The sequence below is a fragment of the Melospiza georgiana genome, chromosome 17 (genome assembly GCF_028018845.1).
Source record: "Melospiza georgiana isolate bMelGeo1 chromosome 17, bMelGeo1.pri, whole genome shotgun sequence".
NCBI classification, from domain to species: domain Eukaryota; kingdom Metazoa; phylum Chordata; class Aves; order Passeriformes; family Passerellidae; genus Melospiza; species Melospiza georgiana.
In genome coordinates, this window is record NC_080446.1 from 13817413 (window position 1) to 13839387 (window position 21975).

General features: G+C 39.1%; 1 protein-coding gene across 3 annotated transcripts in view; it reads right to left on the reverse strand.

The window, feature by feature from the left end:
- The window catches only part of ITCH (itchy E3 ubiquitin protein ligase), a 57952-nt gene that overhangs the window by 24042 nt on the left and 11935 nt on the right, over window positions 1-21975 (reverse strand). For all 3 annotated transcript variants that reach the window (XM_058036201.1, XM_058036200.1, XM_058036199.1), the window contains exons 2-6: window positions 8450-8540; window positions 5806-5944; window positions 3816-3940; window positions 2523-2660; window positions 393-435 (exon numbers count right to left, since the gene is read on the reverse strand). In XM_058036201.1, coding sequence (XP_057892184.1) covers window positions 393-435; window positions 2523-2660; window positions 3816-3940; window positions 5806-5944; window positions 8450-8519 — 515 coding nt within the window. In that variant the 5' untranslated portion in view covers window positions 8520-8540. The remainder of the gene's footprint in view (window positions 1-392; window positions 436-2522; window positions 2661-3815; window positions 3941-5805; window positions 5945-8449; window positions 8541-21975) is intronic.

Below are 21975 nucleotides of genomic sequence, written 5' to 3' on the forward strand. Positions count from 1 at the left end.
GACAGATTTTGGGATCTTCTTAACAAAGCTAAATATAATTCTGATACCTCCATACTATAAAACAAACCAGTGTGAAAACAACCAGTGCCATTTGTTTTGGGGGTTTTAAAATATATATTTTACTTTGGGTAATCACTAGGAGAAGGATGAGGAGCACAAAGGGAAAACACAAAAAGATCAGTCAGGTATGGAGGCAAAACCGCAGCCAGACAATGGAGCAGAGCAACAGTTCAGTATTTTTGTTTTGGGCATGCTCAGATCTCAACAGATACTGCTGCAGGGCATATTCATAAATTTTTCATTGTCTTCTTTACAAAACACACAATTCCTCTCTTTCAAAACTGTGAACACTAAAAGACAGAATAAAAAAAAAGAGAGGAAAAAGGTCTTACCGTGTATCACTCCTTGCTCTGGAGCTTTCACTCTGTGTAGGACCTTAAACACCAGGAAGAAAAAGACAACAGAAGCATCAGCAACACTCTGAATCATTTCCAAGGAAAGGAACAGCCTTTAATGATCACACTTCTTTCAAGTGTGGAGGTGAGACACTATGTGCTGCTGTACATATTTTGCATGTCTCTATTTGTGTGTGTCAATACAATTTTTTTAAACCACTATCACTGTAATACTTCCACCTTATGGAAGACATAACAGGACATCATTTGACTGGGTGAATGTTCCCAAACACACACACTGTCTTTCTAGCAGTATAAAACAGTGCTCATTCTTTTAAGTGAAGCTGGCTTTTCACTCTCTCAGTGATGGCAGGCAGAGCAGAAAGGACAAAAACTTCACTGGAATCTCCTCTCTGGTTGGCTGGGGGCTTTGTTTACTGGGCTCTCTAGCCCAGACCCTTCCCTTCTCAGTAAATTATTGAACATAAAGGCATTGAAGCAGGTACAAAATGTGGCTGTACTCCAAAAGCATTGCAGCAGCTCAGCCTAGATTTGCAAATGTTTTGCAACTGCTTGTTCAGCCAGCTTAGAAGTATTTGCCTTTTGTGCCAGCATTTGCAAACCTTGGATATGCAGCACAGAACTGTTCATTCATGTAGATAGCACCAATACTTTATTTCCATAGAGTTGAACAAATGTCATTAGTAAAGAAATCAGTTTTCAGTTGTGATGGGAACTGTGGACAGATCTAGGCCAAAGACAAGGATGTAGCCACAGAAAGGTTTAGGATAATGAGCTGTTAGTGGACTGTGCATGGAAGGAATTAAATCCCAGCAAGAGAAATCTTAACTTAAAAGCAACTCCATAAACAATGTGTTTGCCTGAAGTGCCTTCAGCCTGTACATTGTGCTAGACTACTTTAACATTTAACTCCTTCCTCATGTGCTCCAGTCCCGATTATCTGAGAACCTTCTGCTGAGCTTGGGGCTTGCTGTGTTGTGCCCAACCCTGTACTCAATTCTACTACCTGCATGGCTTTTCCCACCTTTTTCTCAGTAGCTGAACTTTGGGAAATGCAAGAAAGCACAGATGAAAATCAAGTATTGCATAAAAGGAAAATTTGGTACTTTCACTAGATATTTCTATCCCTATATCTCAGCCCCACTCTGTAAGTCCCACAAAATCCCACCATCTGGCTTCTATTTACAAACAAAATTCCACACAGTCTGCGCAATTGATCCTTTTAACAAAATGCAAAGAAAACGGACTAAAAGCTCTAAGAAATATGGCCACAGTATTTGTGTATTAATTCCATTTTTCTATGATACTCAAGATGAAATTTCAAAGCAAATTTCAAAAAATTCCATTTTTCTATGATACTCAAGATGAAATTTCAAAATTTCCTCTAGGACTTTAACACCCCCCCAGCCCAGAAACCTAGAACTTGCCAATTAAATGTCCAGCTGGTCACTACTGCAGACAATGTCTCTTGTTGCTTTCTAGGAAAACAACTCTTACCTAGTTCTACTTCTCAATGTACAGTATTTCAGAAATGCTCCACTGTCCTGCTCTAAGGGAATTAAAATTACCTTTTTATTTTACTGCAATTAGATATTTTACATGAAATCAAGTTTTCAGTTTAAAAAACTGTACACACCAACGAAACAGAAAGTGAATCCCTCTCTGCAGCTCTCCACCACAGGGAAATAAATCTATGAATATGCTTAAATTAGCTATTTTAAGAAAAATTAATATAAATTCATGTCTTCTAGTAAGCAGAATATTTATTACTAGGATGATGATGAGATCAAACCAACTTTGCATTTTTCTGTTTATGACATTAAAATTCAGGGAAGCTAGAGACCTTCATTAACATTAGGGAACACTGGATAAAAGTTTGTAAAGTTCAGAAAATAAAGATGCTGATCTGGTTTTTGTTGCAATGAGGCTGAAGGTCTGCCCTGTGAACTATGACTCCACCTCAAAAATGCATGAGATTTCTGACCTCTATAAACAGAGTTACAGAAATTGCTGTTATTGTGCTTATTTCAAGATTGTGTTAAAGCTTCTCCAAAAAAGGGGCTTTGCATAGCAGATAAATGTAGATTTGGACTTAAAGTTACTTACTTCTTGTACTTGAGGCTTCCCCATTGGTCAGGAGCTCGGGGTCGACCTGCATCCCATCCAGACAGACTGACAGATCTCCCACCACCTCTGCTGGCTCCCTGTCACCAACGAGGTGCAACGTCACCACTACCTGCTCCACTGGAGAAGAACAAAGAACAAAGGGAGCTTATCTTACTGCATGAGAAAAAAGGGCCTTTTATTCAAGAAGCCAATTGCAAACCTCAGGGATCAAGGGGGGAAAAAAACCCAACACCCCCCAGACCTACAGCTCTACTACCTCTCCGTTATGTTTTTTGTGTGGTAAAATTGAGCATTTTCATACATCATTAGAAAGTTATTGTTTCTACAAAAAGGGCAAAACTGGAGCATAATCTTGTTGCTGCCTAGAAAGGATTATCATGACGGCAGAGATTGACTCTCACATTTCCACAGCAATTAATGCACCTGCACTAAATATAGAGTAAGGAAGTGTAATTCCCTTTCAGAGCAGATACAACTTCTGTCTTCTGACTAAAAAGCTTCACTTTTACCTAATGACACCCAGATTCACATTCAGAATGTGAACATTTTCCATCATACCCCCAGACCAATGGAATATTCAGAGTTTTCAGTGAAACAGAACTGCAAATAAGCATTCCTGCTGAAATGTTTGAAACAAATCCCAGTGAGCTCCAACAGGTGCCTGGTGTCAGACAACAAATGCACTGATCCACAGGGATTTTCACCCAGATTCAGCAGGGCAGACTGCCAGGAGAGCAGCTCTCACTGCTGTCAGCATTCTCCATCTGCAACACCCATGTGTGACAGTTGGGAAGCCAACGCTTCCTTAAAGGACAGAACAAGAGCAGGACAGCACAGAGCTCTGTGCTGCAGCCCCCTGAGAGCTGGAATGGGTCTGCAGAATTCTGTATTTCTCCTTCAAGCTGTACAGGATGCACATACTGCCCAAAGCCTAATTAAACCCAAGATTAATAATACAACATACCCCTGTAGCACTATTTAGAACAAAAATAACTTTACACATTTCCTGTCTAGCACCAGAATCCCAACCATAGTTTGAATTTTTAAGCTATATGAAAGAAACTCTTTTCTTTCACTCAGTCTTGCACACACTAGCAAAGAAAAAACATTTTTTGGGATAGCACGGCAGCCTGTGTATAACCAAAAAAGATGAAACTGAAAAAGTAACAGGAAGGTCATAAAAGCAACCAGGAGCACCCAAAGGAACCCTTAAGGGCCATTTGCAGAGGTGCACACAGCACTCATGTTCACTACCACACAGCTCAGACTTACACTTCATACTGTTGGATTTCAGTGTCTCCTGAATATCCAGAGCAGCACTTCCCAGCAGCACGTCAGACTTTAATGTTTGATGGCTCCAGACTCGAAAGTTTAATTTACTTACAGGAGTGACAATTCTGAAAAGAAAAAGTTGAGCACTGTAAGGGCATTTGTTGGTGGGGAAGGGGGCGAACTGAGCCATCTACTTCCACTGTCACTAGAAGTAATTTAAAAACAAAGAAATAATGGTGGTAACATCAAACCATTTCCAATTATCACATTGTCATGTCACCTGGATATGTCATGTCAATCAAGACTGTTGCAAGACAGTTCACAGACCAAATACATTTTTTATTATTACTATTTTAAGGGAAATATAGAAAAACAACCAGCATATACAAAACAGTAAGTTCTGTGACAACAACTTCAAAGTAATTTTTAATGCTGATATTCTTTTTCTATAAGGACTACTCTAACATTTATATAGTTTTAAATTATTTTCATTGTGAGTAATGGGTACAAATGACTGCTTATTTTCTCAGTGGATAATTTCAGCTGTATATGGTTGATAAGTCCAGACTTTCACAGTCAGCCAATCCCTTGAGAAGATCCACCTAACAAACTCCACAGAGAGGAACTCCAAGAGGGCCTACCCTCATTTGCAGAAGGGACTATACTTTTCCTTTTTATCCTGAATCTGGATATAGGCAGCTATGTCAATATATTTCACAAAAACCAATTTACTTCACTAAGCTCCATGCAGCTTTAGTGTAATTTCCAATGCAGCTGATATACAGGGGGTGCCTGTGCTCAGCTCTTACTCAACAAGGGTAAAAATGGCACATGCATTATTGTGTGGATTTGCACAGCACAAGCCACCAACATTCCCATTAAAAAATGAAAGAGAAAAAGGAAAGCTTTAAAAGGTAAAAGAAAATTCTGCTCTTCTACACTTACATCCGAATGAAGTGCAAGATTTTCTTTTTCTTAATATATCTTAGTGCAAAGTAAGGTAGTAAATAGAAGTAACTAAAACTTCACAACAATCTGAAGTACAATAAAAGTACAGATACAGAAATGGTTTTCCTCAGGCAATGTTCCAGATGTTTAAGAAGAATAATCTACAATTTAAGTACAAGCAAATCACAGAACCACTGAATAGTTTGCATTGAAGGGACATTACAGCCTGTCTCATTCCACCCCTCTTTCTGCTACCTCAGATTGCTCCAAGCCTCATCCAGGCTGGCCCTGAACACTCCCAGGGATCCAGGGGCAGCCACAGCTTCCCTGGGCAAGCTGTGCCAGGGCCTCAGCACCCTCCCAGGGAAGAATTTCTTCCTAATATCCCACCCAGCATGCCCTCGTGAAAAGTCCCTGTTCAATGTGCAAGCACAGACTGATCTTCATCCCAGAGTTCCATGTGATGTTAAGAGAAAACTAAATTTTACAGAACTTGTGTATCTTCTTTATTCACAACACAAATACTGGGCCAAGCAAATATCAACAGCTGAATTAATCTTGAATCTGATGTTAGTTTTGTACTAACAATTTGCAGAAATTGATTGGGAATTTTGGATTTGAGCTTGAATTTAGAGGTGCACATGAGAGAGCCAACTACCTGTGTTATGACATGGTACACGACAGTGGGACACAAAGAACAGCAACACTTTCAGCAACAGAACTTCTGAAAGCTGTAACTTTAAATGTAACAACAAAAATGGGCATGGGACCATCAATTTTAATATCAAATTACTGTCCTTACTACTCACAGAATTAGAGCTCCTTTAATATGCCACACACAGCAACACAAAATATAAGCACAAGCAGTGCAATCGTTTGTAAATATCTATTTCAGACTGTACTATATTTACTCTAAAAATTATACAAATGTCACCACCTCATACAACATTCGACTCCTTGCTTAAAATAAAAACAATCTTCAAGCCCACTGTCATTTGCTTTAATTTAACTCAAATAAATTGGAAAATAAGACCAAACCTACACTGTAAGATGCTGTTTCCACTTTGGACTATTTGTATTGTTGCATTTTTCTGTCTTCTTTGACTGTCCATCTACTGAGACTTCCACATAAGGGCTAGGTCCAAACCATTTATTCTTTTCTTTTAGTTTTGCTGAAATAACTGTTAAGAAAGAGAAAAAAATCAGTAATTTACTCAGGAAGATTTCAATTACAAAGAGTATTTTTCAGTTGGGTGCTTCAGTATTCAAGTGTCACATCACTGATGTCTGATAGCAGGCTCAAGAATAAAACCACATTACATTAATAAAAACCCTCTTGTCCCTGCAAGTGGATATGGGAGAGAATTTGGAAGAGGAAGAGGAACACTCAAGAATAAAACCACATTACATGAATAAAACCCCTCTTGCATTCCAGCTCATTTACAATGCCACAGCTCACACAAACACCTAAAACATGCAACAATACTTTTGCAACATCAGACACTCTTATTAATCATAACTAGTACAAGATCCACAGAAGTGCTTAGGTGTTGAAAGAGAAAATATCCTCCACAAGCATCTCCTGTCTATCACCAGCCAAGAGAATTCCTGGAGTTTATTACACTGCTTGTTAAAAAGCTCAAAACATGATCTGCCTCTCATCAAGGCACTGTGGAAAATTGCCACAACTTCTCATGGACAAAATCACTGACAAAATGAATTTTGTGTAAAGCTTTCTGCACCTAAGCAAATTTACTGAAAAGCTGAATCCAAACCCTGGGTTCCAGTAGCTACCTCCTGTTCTAGCAACAACAAATCTGGGCAAGACTTGCAGCTCTAGAGCTTTAATTTTGGTGGGCAGGGGGTGTGGTGAGTGGGGTATTTTTTGGTGTTTGGAATTTTTTTAAGCATTCTGTATTACTGACTGCAGCATTCCCATCTTTCCAAACACTACTGCTATGCTGCCTCCTTTATGATGAGTGTCTACCCTGATATTGGAGTCCCAGGTGTCTTGGATTCACTGGCAACACTGAACTCACAAAACAGTACTGAAAACAAAGATATTATCATTTCCAGCTGGCTCCTGAATTCACTGTTCTGGCAAAAAACAATTTGCTCTTCTGTGTGTTTGTCACCCACCACAGCCTCACTACATCCTTAAAAAGAAATGACTAATTCAGGCCCATCTGGCTAATCTCCCCAGATTCCCGTTATAGCCTATGCTCCTTTAGAGATTTAGAGAAGTAGCTTAGTATAAACTGCTCTGAAATGCTCCCAAGGAAAACTCTTCCTCTGTGTATTACAGACATCTCACAGAATTCAACTCATTAATTTTCACAAACAGCTCCCCATCCCTCCCCTCCTGTCTCCAGTACTTCTAAGCTACAGCACCTCACACCTAAACATCTCTAATTATCCCAAAGACCTGCCTTGGAGCAGCAGAAATCAACAGATTTGTACCTACTTTCCAAGTTTGTTCTTATCCAGACACCCTGAAACTTCATTTAAAACTCATGAGGGCAGCAGAATGGAGATCTGAGGGTAGGGCAGGAGGGAGGTGACACCAGCAACAGTTTGCTGCAAATCATGGCTGAACATCTGCAGAAATTCAGACCTGAAATTCAAATACCTCAGTAATCTCAATTCTAAACACTGAGGCATTTATTCACTGTTCTTGTGTGAGTGTCAGGCCTTGGACAGCAATCACCACTTCAATCCTTGGCTCTGCTCTCCATCCCTGTGTGGAGGAGGTACCTCTGTGAAAACCTCTTCCAAATTCTCTCCAATATCAACTTGCAGGGACAAGATTTCTCTACAGCCTCACAGCCTACTGAGGAAACACAAGCTTGTGACCTCAGAGAGACAGCTACAGTCTGTGCAACAGTGAGATCCAACCTCCTTCCTAGTCTAAAGCTTTTTATCTATTTTTGACCATTCTTTTCATCCCCACAATATCCCTTTTCTGAAACTACTGCATACGCCCACAGTCTTCACACTGAGGGAGCAAAATTTACTCTTGATGCTTCTAAACAGAGACCTGCACACACCCCTGGATCTCCCATTCAGTTTTGATGGCCCAGTTAAATTTCCAGAAAGCAGAAGTGAGGAAACTTTGATAATTAAGTTTCGACTGCTCCTCTCTTGGTAAGGCACTACAAAAAGCAAAGGCTGTAATGTAAATCCATCTCCAAACAATCCAGAGGTGTTCAATGACAGTGATATTCTCACCAACACTTTCATTAAATTTTTTATCGTCTTTTTAATGCATTTCAATGGTGGCCATAAAAACATGTCACAAGGGAGAAGCCATAAGTCAACTTCAATGAACAGCAGTATCAGGAAAAAGTGTTAGATTTGATATTATGCCAAGTTGCAGTAAGTGCAAGCAGGATCATAATGCACTATTACATTTCCAGGAGGACTGTCTGTACAATTAACAGCAACAAAAAAGAATGATTCCTTTCTTTTTTCTTTTACACCAACATGCATAATTTCAAAATGCATTTTAGATAAAACCCAGAATAAAGTAGTTGCTAAGTAATGATGGCCTAACATCAATCCTGACTTCTCTTGGGTGTGTTAAAATGCAAAACTTCCTGAAATGCAACACAGTAAACTCTGTTTAATTGTGGAAAAACATTGTCACATTTCTAAGCAGAAAAGAGAGATAATTTCACAATGCTCACCAGTGATCTGAAGCTGTGATTTCATGGACAACCCACTGGCTGGTCCTGATCTGGACCCGCTGCCAGCCATAATATGGGCTGGATCTTGAATCTGCATGAAGAGAGAATGCAAACATTTCAATATTCAGAAGCTCAAAAATTCATCTGGCTTTTGACATGTGGATACATTACAGTGCAAACAAACCCACCATACCTGGTTTTTGTCTAGTTCCTTTCCATTTCCCAAATACAGAAAATCCTTTACAAAGGGCTCAGTCTCTGTTACATGACCTGTAACTATTCGGGTTCTAGGCAAAAGAGGTCTTTCGATTTTGTCACTTCAATCCGTGAACTAATGAGTGAATAATGTTCTAATTCCAAAGTCTGCTGTACCTCTTATGTCTAAAACATCTGCTTGTCTTTGTGTCATAAATCCTGGGTAGGTTTATCTTTCTGTGTCAAGCACTACTTCTTTTTTAAAAATAAACAAACACTACAATTCACAAGCATAGCAAAAAGACTGAAAATAAATTATTAAATTAAAAAGTGAATTTCAAATTTAGAGAAACTCACTTTTGTATCTTTTTTGATTTTACCTGGTCAGAGCAAGTCTACAGACAGAGGCTGTAACACTTCAAAGCACTTAAATAAAAAAGGAAATACATCACTTTTGAAAGAGGACAAGACAACTTTCAGTCACTGCACAACTTTTCTTGGCACAGCCCAACCCTCACACCAAGGCTGGTCTGATCCTCCCAGCCCAAGGCAGCACAGGCTCCTCCTTGCAGTATTTGGTTTGGGGGGGCAGACAAAGTGGACAACGTGCATCACAGAGCTTCCAGAGAAATTAAATAGTGTGCTATTACATTAAACACAGTCATCACTCTGGAAATACCCAGGTACCCCATCACCTATTCGGTTTTAAAACACATTTCACCTCAGCATCTGCTACCAACTGAACTCCACTGCAAAATGAACAGCCTGCTGGATACAACTTCCAGAGCACTCCCTGCATCCCTGCCATGCCCTGTTCCCTCCTCCCACACCATCTCCCTGCTCAGCACCAGCTGCAAACCACTTGTGCACCTCCCTGGGCGCCCCCCTCTCTTGGGGCTCAGCTCCCCTGCAGCCCTGAGCCCCCACTGATGCTCTGCTTTGGGCAGCACCAGACAGGATCCCAATGCAGAGCAAACACCTCCTGCCAGCCCTCAAGCACTTTTGTGCACACATGACTCCCAGCAAGAAAGAAAAGTGTTAGCTTAGGCTGCTGCTATCTGTATCATGAGTCAAAAGACTCCATTTATGAACCCACAGCTGATAACAGCACAGGCAGTTTATCTAACCCCAAACATGTTCAGCCACACTAAGTGTGAAAAACGTCATTCACTTGTGTTAAAATTTTAGAAGTTTAATAGTAATAAAATAGTAATAAAAATTAGGACAGTAAGAATTTGGACAATCAAAGTTAGGACAATAAAAGACAACAAAAAAGCAAAGAATTATGGACAACTGGGTGCTTTTGCATTCTGCCACAAAAGCACACCTTGCTAACAGAGGATTAACCCTTACAAGCAATAGCCTATTGCATATTCATCTATCTCATACATGATACAAACATTCCTTTCAAACTAAGGGTATTTCTGCTTAACTTCAACTCCCCCCCATCTTGTAAATCAGTCACTGAGGTTCCTCTCAAAGTCTGGGATAAGTCTGGGTTGTCCTGATAAGGAGGCAATAATTCTCTTGGGATTTTTGGTGTCTTGTTGCTGTTATCTCTGTGTGAAGAACTTCTTGATTACCTTAGCCATTCCTTGAGCTAGTTACAAAAAGCATCTTACACCACATAGTTCCTATTTTAATATTATGTTATAGCCTCAAAACTATAGCTACCACATTACTTTAAAAGGAATTAATACAGCACTAGTTAAAAGAGATTAATACAGCATAACTTCCCAACATAACACATACAGTATTCATTTTAGTATTTGTGAAGAGCCTATCATATAATATGCATTTTTTACATCAAGGAAACCAGATTTTGTGCAAGGAGATCTGGTCTTGATAAGGCAACTTTCTTTTTGGAGGCTGTGATTTGAAGCAAATGTCTGTGACAGTGACTGTGGGAATTGTAACCCCACAGGTGTTTGAAAGTTGTGAAATGGGTCATTCTTGCACCCTGCAGCTTGCTGATGCCAGTGTTTCCTATTGCAAAATGTGACACCTCCAAAGAAAAGTACTAATGACTTGCTCAAATAGTATTTGGTGTTATTGGTATGGTTCAATGCTGTTACTAAATTTCAGATGTGAATCACACAAATTTAAATCATGTTAGAGTGAAAAAGATTTTAACCAAAGTTTTTAAAAAGTAGCTTAAATTTAAATGATTTAGAGGGCAATTTTTAATTCTGCTCCTGTGACTGGTTGTACCAACCTCCCTGGGTATCCTTCATGCTGTATGAAAGCAATCAGATCACATCTAGACCAGCACAGACACACTGGACAGTCTGAAGGAATTTGGATTTACAAAAGAGCTGCCAGCTCCCACCCAGAGAAATAACACTGCACAGAATACACCTGGGATCCCTGAAGGAGATCCCTCTTTACTGAACTCCCACATTAAGCATTTACACCATACAACACTCATTCAGAAGCACGTGTTAAAGCCAACTTTGATTTCTAACCCAGCAAATACACTTATTAAAATTATTAGTAGCATTTAATCATTTTCATTGAGAATATGCAAAGAAAATCCAGCAGCTTAACCACATCTGAAATGAAGGTCCTGCAAACACCTGCTGAGCTAACACATGTGGAAGTGTAAATGATGGCAGACACAGCCTTACCAACAACCAGCTTCAGGAAAATTCCAGGAATACACTGCCTGCCAAAACTTCTAAAAAAAAGAAACTGCACTACACACTGTTTAGTTCTCTCAGCTGCTAGAAAGTTTCTAATTATTTTTGAACAATAAAGCTGAAGAGACTTATTTTATTGTACTCTTGCAAAAACCTAGAGGCTGTACACCTATGGTAAGCTCCATTAATTAGCCAGGAAAAGCAGAGTTCCAGAGGAAGAAGAAGGAGGAAGCAACAATTTACCTCTGCCCTGCACTTCAACATCCTTACCTCTCTCTCTTTCCACGTTTTCCAATTCCTTGACTCCAGTTCCTCTTCTACTAGCCCTAAGTACCTGAGAAAGACTCCACAAGCAGAACAGCTGGTTCCATGCCAAGCTTCCAGCAAGGAATAATCATAGAAAACACACTGCAGCTTTTCTCTCAGCTGGGCACTAATTTAAGTCCCTTTCCTACCATGCATGCATATAATTTACCTGGATTTTTCACAACTCATAGAAATTTCATCAACTTCTATACCTCCATCTCCATCACTTTCTAGCTGGAATGGATTAGTAATTTAGAAAGTTTGTAGTGCAGCACACAGGAAAATGGGAAGAGAGCAGGTGGAATTATGTACACCTAATTCTGTTAGGAAACTAAGCTAAAACATACTGATTAGCCAAAGAAGAATCTGTGGTGATTAATGAACTAGACTTAGAAAGAAGCAAAAGAGTGCAAAAGGCATTAATGCCATCAGTCACACAAATTCAGCTATTGTCTATTTACATTTAAATTTTAACATTTTACTTGTCTTGATTTATGTAACAAATACACCAAACAGATTTTGTTTTTATGTAAAAAGCTACTCTATTAAAAGCTGCAGATGATTTCAACTCAGAATCAGCCTAGGGCTACTTGTAAGCTTAATCACAAAATTAAAAACCACTCCTCAATCATTACTAAAATACTTCCATCTAATTTTATTATAATAGAAATAGTACTTAGGAATGTGAAAAGCAAATGTCTTCATAAATTCAATGTAATGCTACAAGCACTTGCACAAGTTGAAACTGCCATTCCAAAGCTGAGAATGCATGTTCAGTTTTTTTTCTGCAGTAGAAAATCAAACACATCTTCATGGATATTTAGGGATTTTGTGTGGTTTGGGCTGGGTTTAGAGGTTTTTTTCTTGTTGTTGTTGTTGGTTGGTGTTTTGTTGTTCTGGTATTGTTTTGTTTTAAATTATAGAAAACTCCTATTGCCATTTTTCTCCCAGATGCTGCAACTCACTTCCAAGAAACTGTCAGAATCTGAAATTTAGGAACATCAGCTGAAAGGTTTGAGAGCTGTGACAGAATGACTGGGGCAGTGTAATGGATGTTCAGAGCATGACAAGGTAAGTATGATTTTCTCAGAAATGAACAAGACAAATTATTTGGCATATAAAAAGATAGAATAGACACAGAGTATCTTCTTGCAACTAAAAATAAACCATTGAAATAATTGTCTGAACTTCCTTGGTGGCTGCATACCTGCTCCAAGGGAGGTTTGCTTCTATAACATCCTACCATAATATGTAAATTATTAGATAAATTATACTCAGCTTCATAATTGCATGCACCATTGTTGGTACTCAGGCAGGTTTGGACAAACACTGCTTAAAATAAAGCTGCCTCACAGCAGGAAACTCAGGCCAGGCATCCTTTTGGTTCTGTTCTCTGAATCCCACCTGCAGAGCCCTCCCAGCAGCTTCCCCCCCCACCGTGCTGCTGGGGTATTTGCATCCAAGACAACAAAATTCCACCACAGTTTACAGTGTGAGGGATAAAAGAAGGAGGAGAGTGCAACCCAAATGCTACACTGGGAGAAAGGAAGGCAGCAAAGGAGGATCTCAGTTATTTTTCTAAGAAATCACAAGAAAGCTGCTTTTATCTCCACTCTTTTTAGTGCTTTGTGGTTAAACCAAGGAAGGGAAGAGCTGGGCAGGAGCTCCTCAAACCACAAAAATCAGGGAGTACAGACAGAAAAAATGCTATCAGTGGATTGAGAGACTTTCAGTGTCACAGCAATTTAACTTGGGTGACTTTGTTCAGCACTGGAATTATCTGGTAAGGAACCAGCTTACTGAAGAAGGTAATTTTGTTTTGTATTTATTTGAAAGGAGACACTGAGGTGAGAATGAAACCCTGTGACTGTATTCCACATGCATAGCTTTGGAAATATGTTGGCACATGCTCTTTATAATTTAAAAAATACTGAAATAACTGCATATTGTTGGCTGCTTTAAGTCTTATGTTTAGTAATTAATTTTAAGAATAGGCTAAGCTGCTCTTTGCAGGTGTTCCTATTCAAAGTGCATTTGCAATTTCAATAATGGAGAAAAAAAACCTGCATAATGAAAAAAAATTCTATTAACATAGCCAGTAATTTTAAAAATGGTTTTGAGAACCTCACCATGTAACAGGAATACAGACTTTTGGAAGAAACCATAAAATATACAAAATTTTGTTCAGAAAACTGCATGTAAAATGTAACCTGTCCCTTTTATCAACAGGTACATGATAAATACAGGCACATTTTTGTGCGTGAGAAATTATAGAAATGCTTCCTTTCTTTCCCCCCAAACACTGAAGCCTCTCTTTAACTGAAGGCATGCATACTGGGGAAAAGGTTTTTCTCTTTAATGTTAGCTATAACTACACAGTGAGCCCAGACAGAGACAGGGAGTTTGGCAACTTACTTGCTTAGCAAATTTGCAGTTACTTTAGCTGTTCCTCTTTAAAGTAAAATGTGGTTTGACAAAGCTGGTTTTAGTGGTTTACACATTTTTTTCCCCTAAAATAAGTTTTAAGGACGTGGTCAGGTTTGCTCAAGCAAGTCAAAAGACAGAAAGGAAGAAACTGCTGAGTAATCAACCAGAGAGAAAAGAATAGACACAGATTAGAAGAGTGTTGAGTACACGTTGGAAAGGGAAGCAATTACGAGGTTTGCATCACAGGATATTTATATAAGGAATGGATCAGAGAGGTTTAGCACAGAATGCAGCTTGGCTCCCTTTGGCCATTACTTTGTGAGCAGCACCACATCCATCTACCTCACCAAGGAGTCTGGAGAATCCAAGCAGTCTGTGCCAGAACGCAACTGCTGGGATTTCAAATGCCCAAATTGGTTTTTGTACAAAAGTCAGATACATGATGGGTCTGAAAAGAGGCCATGGGCTGGATTACTGAGCTGTGTGGTCCTGTCTGCCCTGCCAGCAGAGCCAGCACAGGCACAGCTCCCTGCAGCCTCCAGGCTCAGGTTATCCAGGTACAAAGCCAGCATCCACACTGCTGCTCTGAGAGAAACAAGAGTGATCCTGACTGAAAGATAAGACTGGAGCCAATTCAACACACAGACTAAAAATATGTTCATGGGGAATACAGTTTAATCAGTTTGGGAAGCAAACCAAGTGACATGACCTTCAGAGGCTGCAAGGAGGGACAAGCAAGATATATCAACCACAAAACAAATGAAAAAGAGGTGCCTAACTTCTGTCCTGGCCCTACAGTAGACTTGCTAATGAGAAATCCTTGATGCTGAAGTAGAAGATTAATCTACTATCCTGTCTTTGAACTGTATATTTTTTTCATATCTGAACCATATATACAATATATATTATCTACAGTACTCCTGGCTCAACATAGGAATCACTTTCTTGTTACAGCTCTGTACAGATGATAATTTCTGCATCCAAGGACAGTGGTATATCAAGAGTCAGAAGTTACATCTTCCCTAAATCAACAGGTCTAATTCTACAAGTGAGATTATCTGAATCTGTTCTCCAGAGCCTCCATTCTGAACTTTTCTATTGAATCTTTTACTGCTATGAACAAACATACCTTATAGAGAATGTAATGAAAATGCTAAACTGAGATGAACAAAGTAGGGATGAAAACATGTATAAATCAGCTAAACAAGAGTTAAAATGGCTTTGATTGATAACAAAGGGCACTTCTTACAAGAATAAAACAGGAATGTTTGTGTCAAGGCCAGGATGGCTTCACTCTGATAAGACTCCAGCACAGATGCCTGACCAGCAAAACAGCCTGTGCTTCAAAGAGGAGAGTGCCAACAGGGTTATGTCACATCACATATGTCATTCCATTTCCTGTCAGCCCAACAGGAAAACAGACTGTAGCTTTAAAGAGATGGATATTCCAAATAAGGAAAAAACCAAGCAGCATTAGCCTCCACTGAAGATTTATGGAAGCTGAAGTATGCCAGATTCTGGAGCAAGGAGTAGCAAAAAATAACTCTTGACTCCCAGAGGATGTAAAATATCCATATGTGAAGTAGTTTGTTATCACCAACAGGAACCTGGAGCACAATGAACAGTGACAGACACCATTAGTCCCATCCTCCACAAAGCACAAAAGAGACACCAACTATCCCACCTCGACACCCAGAAACGTTCTGGTGTCTGAGAGTACACATATGAGAGCATGAGTTAATGAAATGTGTGAGAGGGTGTAAGTAGTGTGAGATTTTAAAGATAAATATCACGTTATCCCTGGTAAAGAGAGTGAGACTCCTTACCCTGCAAACTCAGTGAATTTTGTTTAACTAACTTCCTGTGAGCTCAGTGCAACATGAATGACAAGTGTGACTCTATACTGATATACAACAATGGCATCAAATATGATTGTCACAAACAGATCTTAAATTACAGCAGCAAACACTAAGAAATTACATACTATCAATCTTAAATACCTTTTCTAGAAACAATTATTTATGCAAAAGTAATCCTCAGCGCTGATTCCTGGTTCCTAAATACCAACCACTTCAAGAGAGAACTCAGCATGGGAAACTCCTCTGAATCTGAAGTTTTTAAGTTGGAAATGTTGAAGAACATTCCTTCTGCCTACCAAAGCAAAAACATTGCCCAATGAAAGGCAGAATAACTCTGGAAACGTTGTAGGCAGACATCCAGAGAACTCACTTTAACTTTTCCCTGAATACCTGGGATCACCAGGTAGGGTTCCTTGTGCAAATGGCACAGGTTGGAAAAACTGGTCTATCAACTTCAGCCTGAGGAGAAAAATGCTTCCAACACCGCAGCCCAAATTAAACTGTCTTCAGGCCTCCCAAACTGGAGACTTACAGCAAAATCATAGGGAATTCAGTCATTAGCATTTCTCTGGAACAAGAAGCCTGCTTGTGAAACCTGCACCTCCTCAGCAGAAATAGTTCACACCACTTTTTGCTACACATGTAGCATTCGATTCTGAATAAAAGAATGGGGAAAAGACAATGCGTAAAGAAACAGAACTGCAATATCAAAAATTCCAAGAAAGGCAAGCATAATTTGACAGTTTTTCATGCTTTCAGTACATCAGAATTTCCCCAACCACAAGCTGTTCTTAGACTAAAACTGTGGCAGGCAGGACAAAAGGCATAAAACTGGTATTGCCACCAACTCAGACAACTTCCCAAAGGATTTCCTTCCTAATTAGGAGGATGTTAGCTTTTACTAACTTAAGAAATGCTCAAAGAAGGGAAAAAGGAAAAATGTACATGAACCTCATATGCCTTCTGCTTCATTTCCAAAAGCCTGGCAAGAGCAGACACTGCAGAGAGCTGCACAGGATAATTAAAACCATTTGGAAAAACAAAGAGATGGTCTATTTTTGTTTCAGCTATTTCCTTCTCATGGTACAATCCATTTCAAAGAGGACAACAATTCATATATGCAAACCACTAAGCTAAAACTGGTTCACTGCTATAATCTTCAAAATACAGCAATACTTAAACTGGCTGGTTCTTAAAGGCTGCCACTGGAAAACATCTATGAAACTTGGCATCATGGTAACCCCCAGTACAGAGAATTAAACTATATTAAAATGACAGAGGAGAAGGCAGTGAAACTGGAATAGTTGTAAGTCACTACCACAAACTCAAAGAGATGTTTGAATTATTGGATTTACACATATTAACTGGACGTTAACTGGATTAACTCCTGCATTTTACAAACCACCGCTTTTAGAAATTAATTTTGGCCTTTAAAATTCTTCGCAAAAAATCTTTGGTAATCACATTGTTACAACACAATACTGCACTGACTCAGAACTGTTTCATTCTAATGCTGCTGTGATGAGGTTTCAGGAAAATTTCCCAGTGGGAGTTCAGGACCAGAACAAAGTCACAATGGAGTGGAAAGGTTGGTAGTTACCTTGCTACCTGCACAACAAGACAAATTGCTTTTCATTCAAGAAACCAGATATTCAAGCCTGTTCCTTTATAGATGAGAGTTGCCAGGTGTTATCGAGGGCTGGCAACACACAAAGTAAAAGCTCATTTATAGGGGTTTGTGCTCTTTTATGCTCAGGATGGGCAGAACTCTTTCCTAAGCCCCCTTTCCTGGAAGGTCAAGAGTTTTAACTCACTGCTGGCTGCCTTTTCTCAGTGGACACTCCTAAAGGTGTGAGCACACAGGAGTTTTACTTACCAAACACACCTAATCATAACTGGCATGGTTAACCCACCCCACTGCTCTGCTGTGACCATCACATCTCTTACAGAATGGTTTCAATGAAGTTCGGCTTGCAAAACACAAATTAAACCCACAATCTGAAACCCACCAGGTGACAGTATTGTGAGCAGAGAGTTTATGCCCTTGAAAGGTTAAAGTCCTGGAATTGGGAATGATTTGACTATAGGGAACCAACTTCTCAGAATGAGCAATACTCTTCTTCCATAGGGAAATACCCTTTTAGCACCTCCAAAATCCCACTGACCTTAAATATTCCTGTTACTAGGAGTGTTAGATTGTTTTTCTAGATCTCTAACAAAAAAAGGCATCAAGTTCTAGCAATTAGAAGTCTCATATCTTGTAGAAATAAATTACAACTTCCCCTCTTAATTCTTCCATTTCCTTGCACTGTGAACCATGTCCTACATGGACTTTTGAGGAAACAGAGGTTAAAGAAATATTCTGTGCTGTAACTTTAGGGATATCCTTCCTCAGAAAAAAGACAGACTGAAGCAATGTTATTAACAGCATATATTTCCTTAACAGGCCATAAAACATTTTGTATTTCACTTTTAAAAAAACACAACTGGTACATTTTGAGGTTTCTATAAAGAAAGTACCTAGAAAGTATAAACAGTATTTTTTTCAGGGGTAACCTTGGAAGAGAATTTTCTCCAGGGAAAAGCACACAGTGTGGTCAGACACTTCCAAGCAGTCACTGTTAAAATGCTCTGACATTAACCTGAGCAGGTACCTGAGAACATTTAGTGCTTTCTGTAAACTGCAGCTGCTTGATAAACACAAAACCCTCCAGCACAGAGCCTCAGTTACGGCTCACTCAAATAACATCCCACCTTGGCTGTAGAAATACATGTATCTGTTTTGGAATTCAGAGATCAGGTTTCCCAACTCACATTTTATCAGAAAGGATGACTTTGAGCCCAAAGCAGCACTGAAGAGAAGTACCACGAAGTAGTTAACAAAACAATTACCCAAAACAATAATATTTTGTTCCATCTGCCCTGTAAAAGCTTATTTAGCCCTACAGTCATATTTAGTTTCAGCTGGCTTAGAGGCAAAGAGGCTCCTACAAAGCAAAAATCCCAATCTTGAGCATCTCAGTCAAATATTCATGGTGCTGATCATAACAGGTTATTTTAGACCTTACCATGACAGCAGGCAAAGGAATCTTCTGAAAAACTTTACCTGAAGTCCCTTCCTGCCTGTTGCTATGGGAAGGGGAAGGAAAGAATTTTTCTGGAGGCCTCTGCTTATCACTGCTTCAGCTGCATGGCACAGTAGTGAGAAGAGACAGTCACATAAATCCACAAGCTATAAGCTACTTATTCATGTAATTCAATTAATTTTTGATTAGGGCAATGAAATTATCTTAATGTGATCACTCAGAGGAAAAACACTAAGTCAAAATTTTGCGTTATTTCTCCTCCTTTAGGCAATTTTCTTACTTATAATCTATTAACTGATGACTGCCTGGAAGACACATTTCAACAGTTTTCCTGCAGGTTAGTAGAAGCAGTATAAAAAACACAAATTAACACTTATATATTTAAAACAAAAGCATTCATGGATTAAAACCATGAAACACATGAACAAAACTGGAAAAGATGAAAAGACACCAGAAAAAAACCCAAATCTTGCCTGTTATGAAGCACTCAGATAATTAAGGAGAAAAAATACACAGAATAGGCACTGACTTTGAAGTCAGGGTACCTAATCCTGTGAAAATTTTCACTGAGGATGAGAAAAGCATGCTTGGTTTAACTCTTGGAGATTTCTGAAAACAGTCTTAACAAGTGCCAAGCTACATTTATATCTTTACCTCTCAGAACCTCTCCATGTTTTCCTGCTCTTCCCTATGGTGTGCGCTTAAGCAAAACATGATCTAAGAATGACCTGAAAATAACATAAATGAAAATGGGTTACTAAAACACCATATGAGGATATCTTAAAACAAGAACACATTTCTAGGAATTGCTTTCAATTTCTTCCTTTTATATATTTTTTTTTAATAGAAGCAAGCAATAATTTGGGCTGGAAAGGGTCTCTGGGGTAATCCTGTCCAACACCCTCCAAAACAAGGAACATCAGTGTTAACCCAAGCTGGTCAATTGACTTGTACAAATGTTCACTACACTCAACTAGGTGCAAAATACAAGTTACAATAAAGGCATCTTAATAGATATTCCTGCTTGCAGATACAATGACAACAAAGTGAGTGGCTCTGAGGCTTTACACAAACACATGCTATTTTACCAGGGCATGAAAGTGCAAAATGCTTTCCATTCTTAACATGTCAGCTTTCACATCTCCATACCACACTGCTGCTAAAACCTACCAAGGAAACTAAAATACATTAAAAATGAAATTACAAAAAGATGTATTCCTTAGAAATTTTATTCCTCTTGATATTGGTGGTAAGAGATTGCTCATGATCAAGATTGCTTACTTCTGTCAAAACTTCGTACCACAAATCAAACAGCTTCTCTAAACCACAGGAAAAACCTAACAGTTAAAAAAAACCAGCCCAAACATTGTACATGACAAGATTTATTTTGCTACATGATTTAATTCTTGAATTGCAATAATTTTTTCAGTGTATGCTTGTATATTGATTTCAGATGGCTTTCAACTGAAAGACTGAGAGGAGTTTCCAAGCTAACTCCTTTGAAAGGATTCTCCTGCTCAGTTTTTCAGCTACTCCTTTAACACCTTAGGATGTGTATTTCCCTGCACTTTTATTAATAACAATCCATATAAATGCTTCACTTATTCTCAATTTAGGTGGGTTTTTTTGTTTGCTTGTTTCTTCTTGAAGACTTTCACTGCTGCCTCATTTTCAAAACTTGTTCATACAGCACACATTCAGAGAAAATTAAAATAAAAAGAATACTAAAACCTGTATTTAAGAATAAGACTACTTCAGCTTATCCCAGCTAATTGCATTGTCATATGGCTTCTAAGCTTCACTGCAGGAATTACTTGCCAAAACAGATTCCTATTTTCTTACAGACCCATTTTCACCTCCTGCACTGTGATATTCCTAAAAACTCTGTGCCCACACCTTTCAGAATTACTGTAGTCAACCTGTCTGTTTTTTGCTGCAGCCCCTTTCACACTGGCACAGCCTTTGCCAATGATGGTCTCTGAACTCCCTCCAGAGGATTTGCTGTGCCCACAGCCACCAGCAGTGCAGTACAACAGGAATGGCACCAGGCAGGAAGGTCTGCACACCTGAAACACACATGGGATATGTTCTTGGAGTTTTAGTCTGACAGCTCCAGTGGGATCCCACAGTCCAACATGAGCAAGACCACAGCTTCCAGTTTAGTTTCATCCAAAAGCAACTCAGCTTCCTTGATCCAAGCTGATTTCACAAGTCAAATCGAGTGCAGTCTGTGAGAATATCCAGTGGATTAATTTCCAAAGTGCACTCCTTGTCCAAATTAAAACAATTAAACCACTAATGAAGATTGTTTCTTTTCCTGTTCTCTCTGCTATGCATTCTGGCCATGAGGAAAACCTCCACAGGTCTCTCACATTCACTGACTCAAGTTCCCTCTTTTTGCATTACTTCTGCTCTTCTTTAATTCCCTGTACATGGACATGAGTATATTCATGTTTGACCTTGCCGGGCCACTTTGTTTCTGAACTTCCACCATCCATTCCATTTCATTCCAGTTTCAGAGGAGATTCTTTTTCAGAATATTTTCCTTTATAAAAAGGAAATCCCAAAGTTTCTCACTCTCCATCAGTGGGACAGACGTGTTTTTCCCCTTCTTCTGTGCAAAACCAAGGCTAGAAAATTGCTTCTACAAAACTACTAGGAAGTTTTAACTGCTGTGCCCTGGTCTAAGAAAAAACAGAGTATTTAGTCAAATAGATTAAGATTACATTTAGACTGTATGTCTATTCAATATGAATGATGAATGCTGTAGGTAAAAAAAAGGTCTGTCATACAGCACAACATATTTGTGTCATCAAACAGGGTAACAGATTGTCTCCCCGAGGCCTAAGTGATGAGCCAAACTGCAGAACTGCTTGTTTCATGAAGAAGGAGGAGCAGTCACTGAGTACCACTATCTGTGTAAGCACAAATGGTTTTTTATCACAAGGAGTATAAATTTCCAGAAGTATTAAGCCTCTAGAAAGATGGTGAAGAATTGAAGTCTCTTCTCCTGT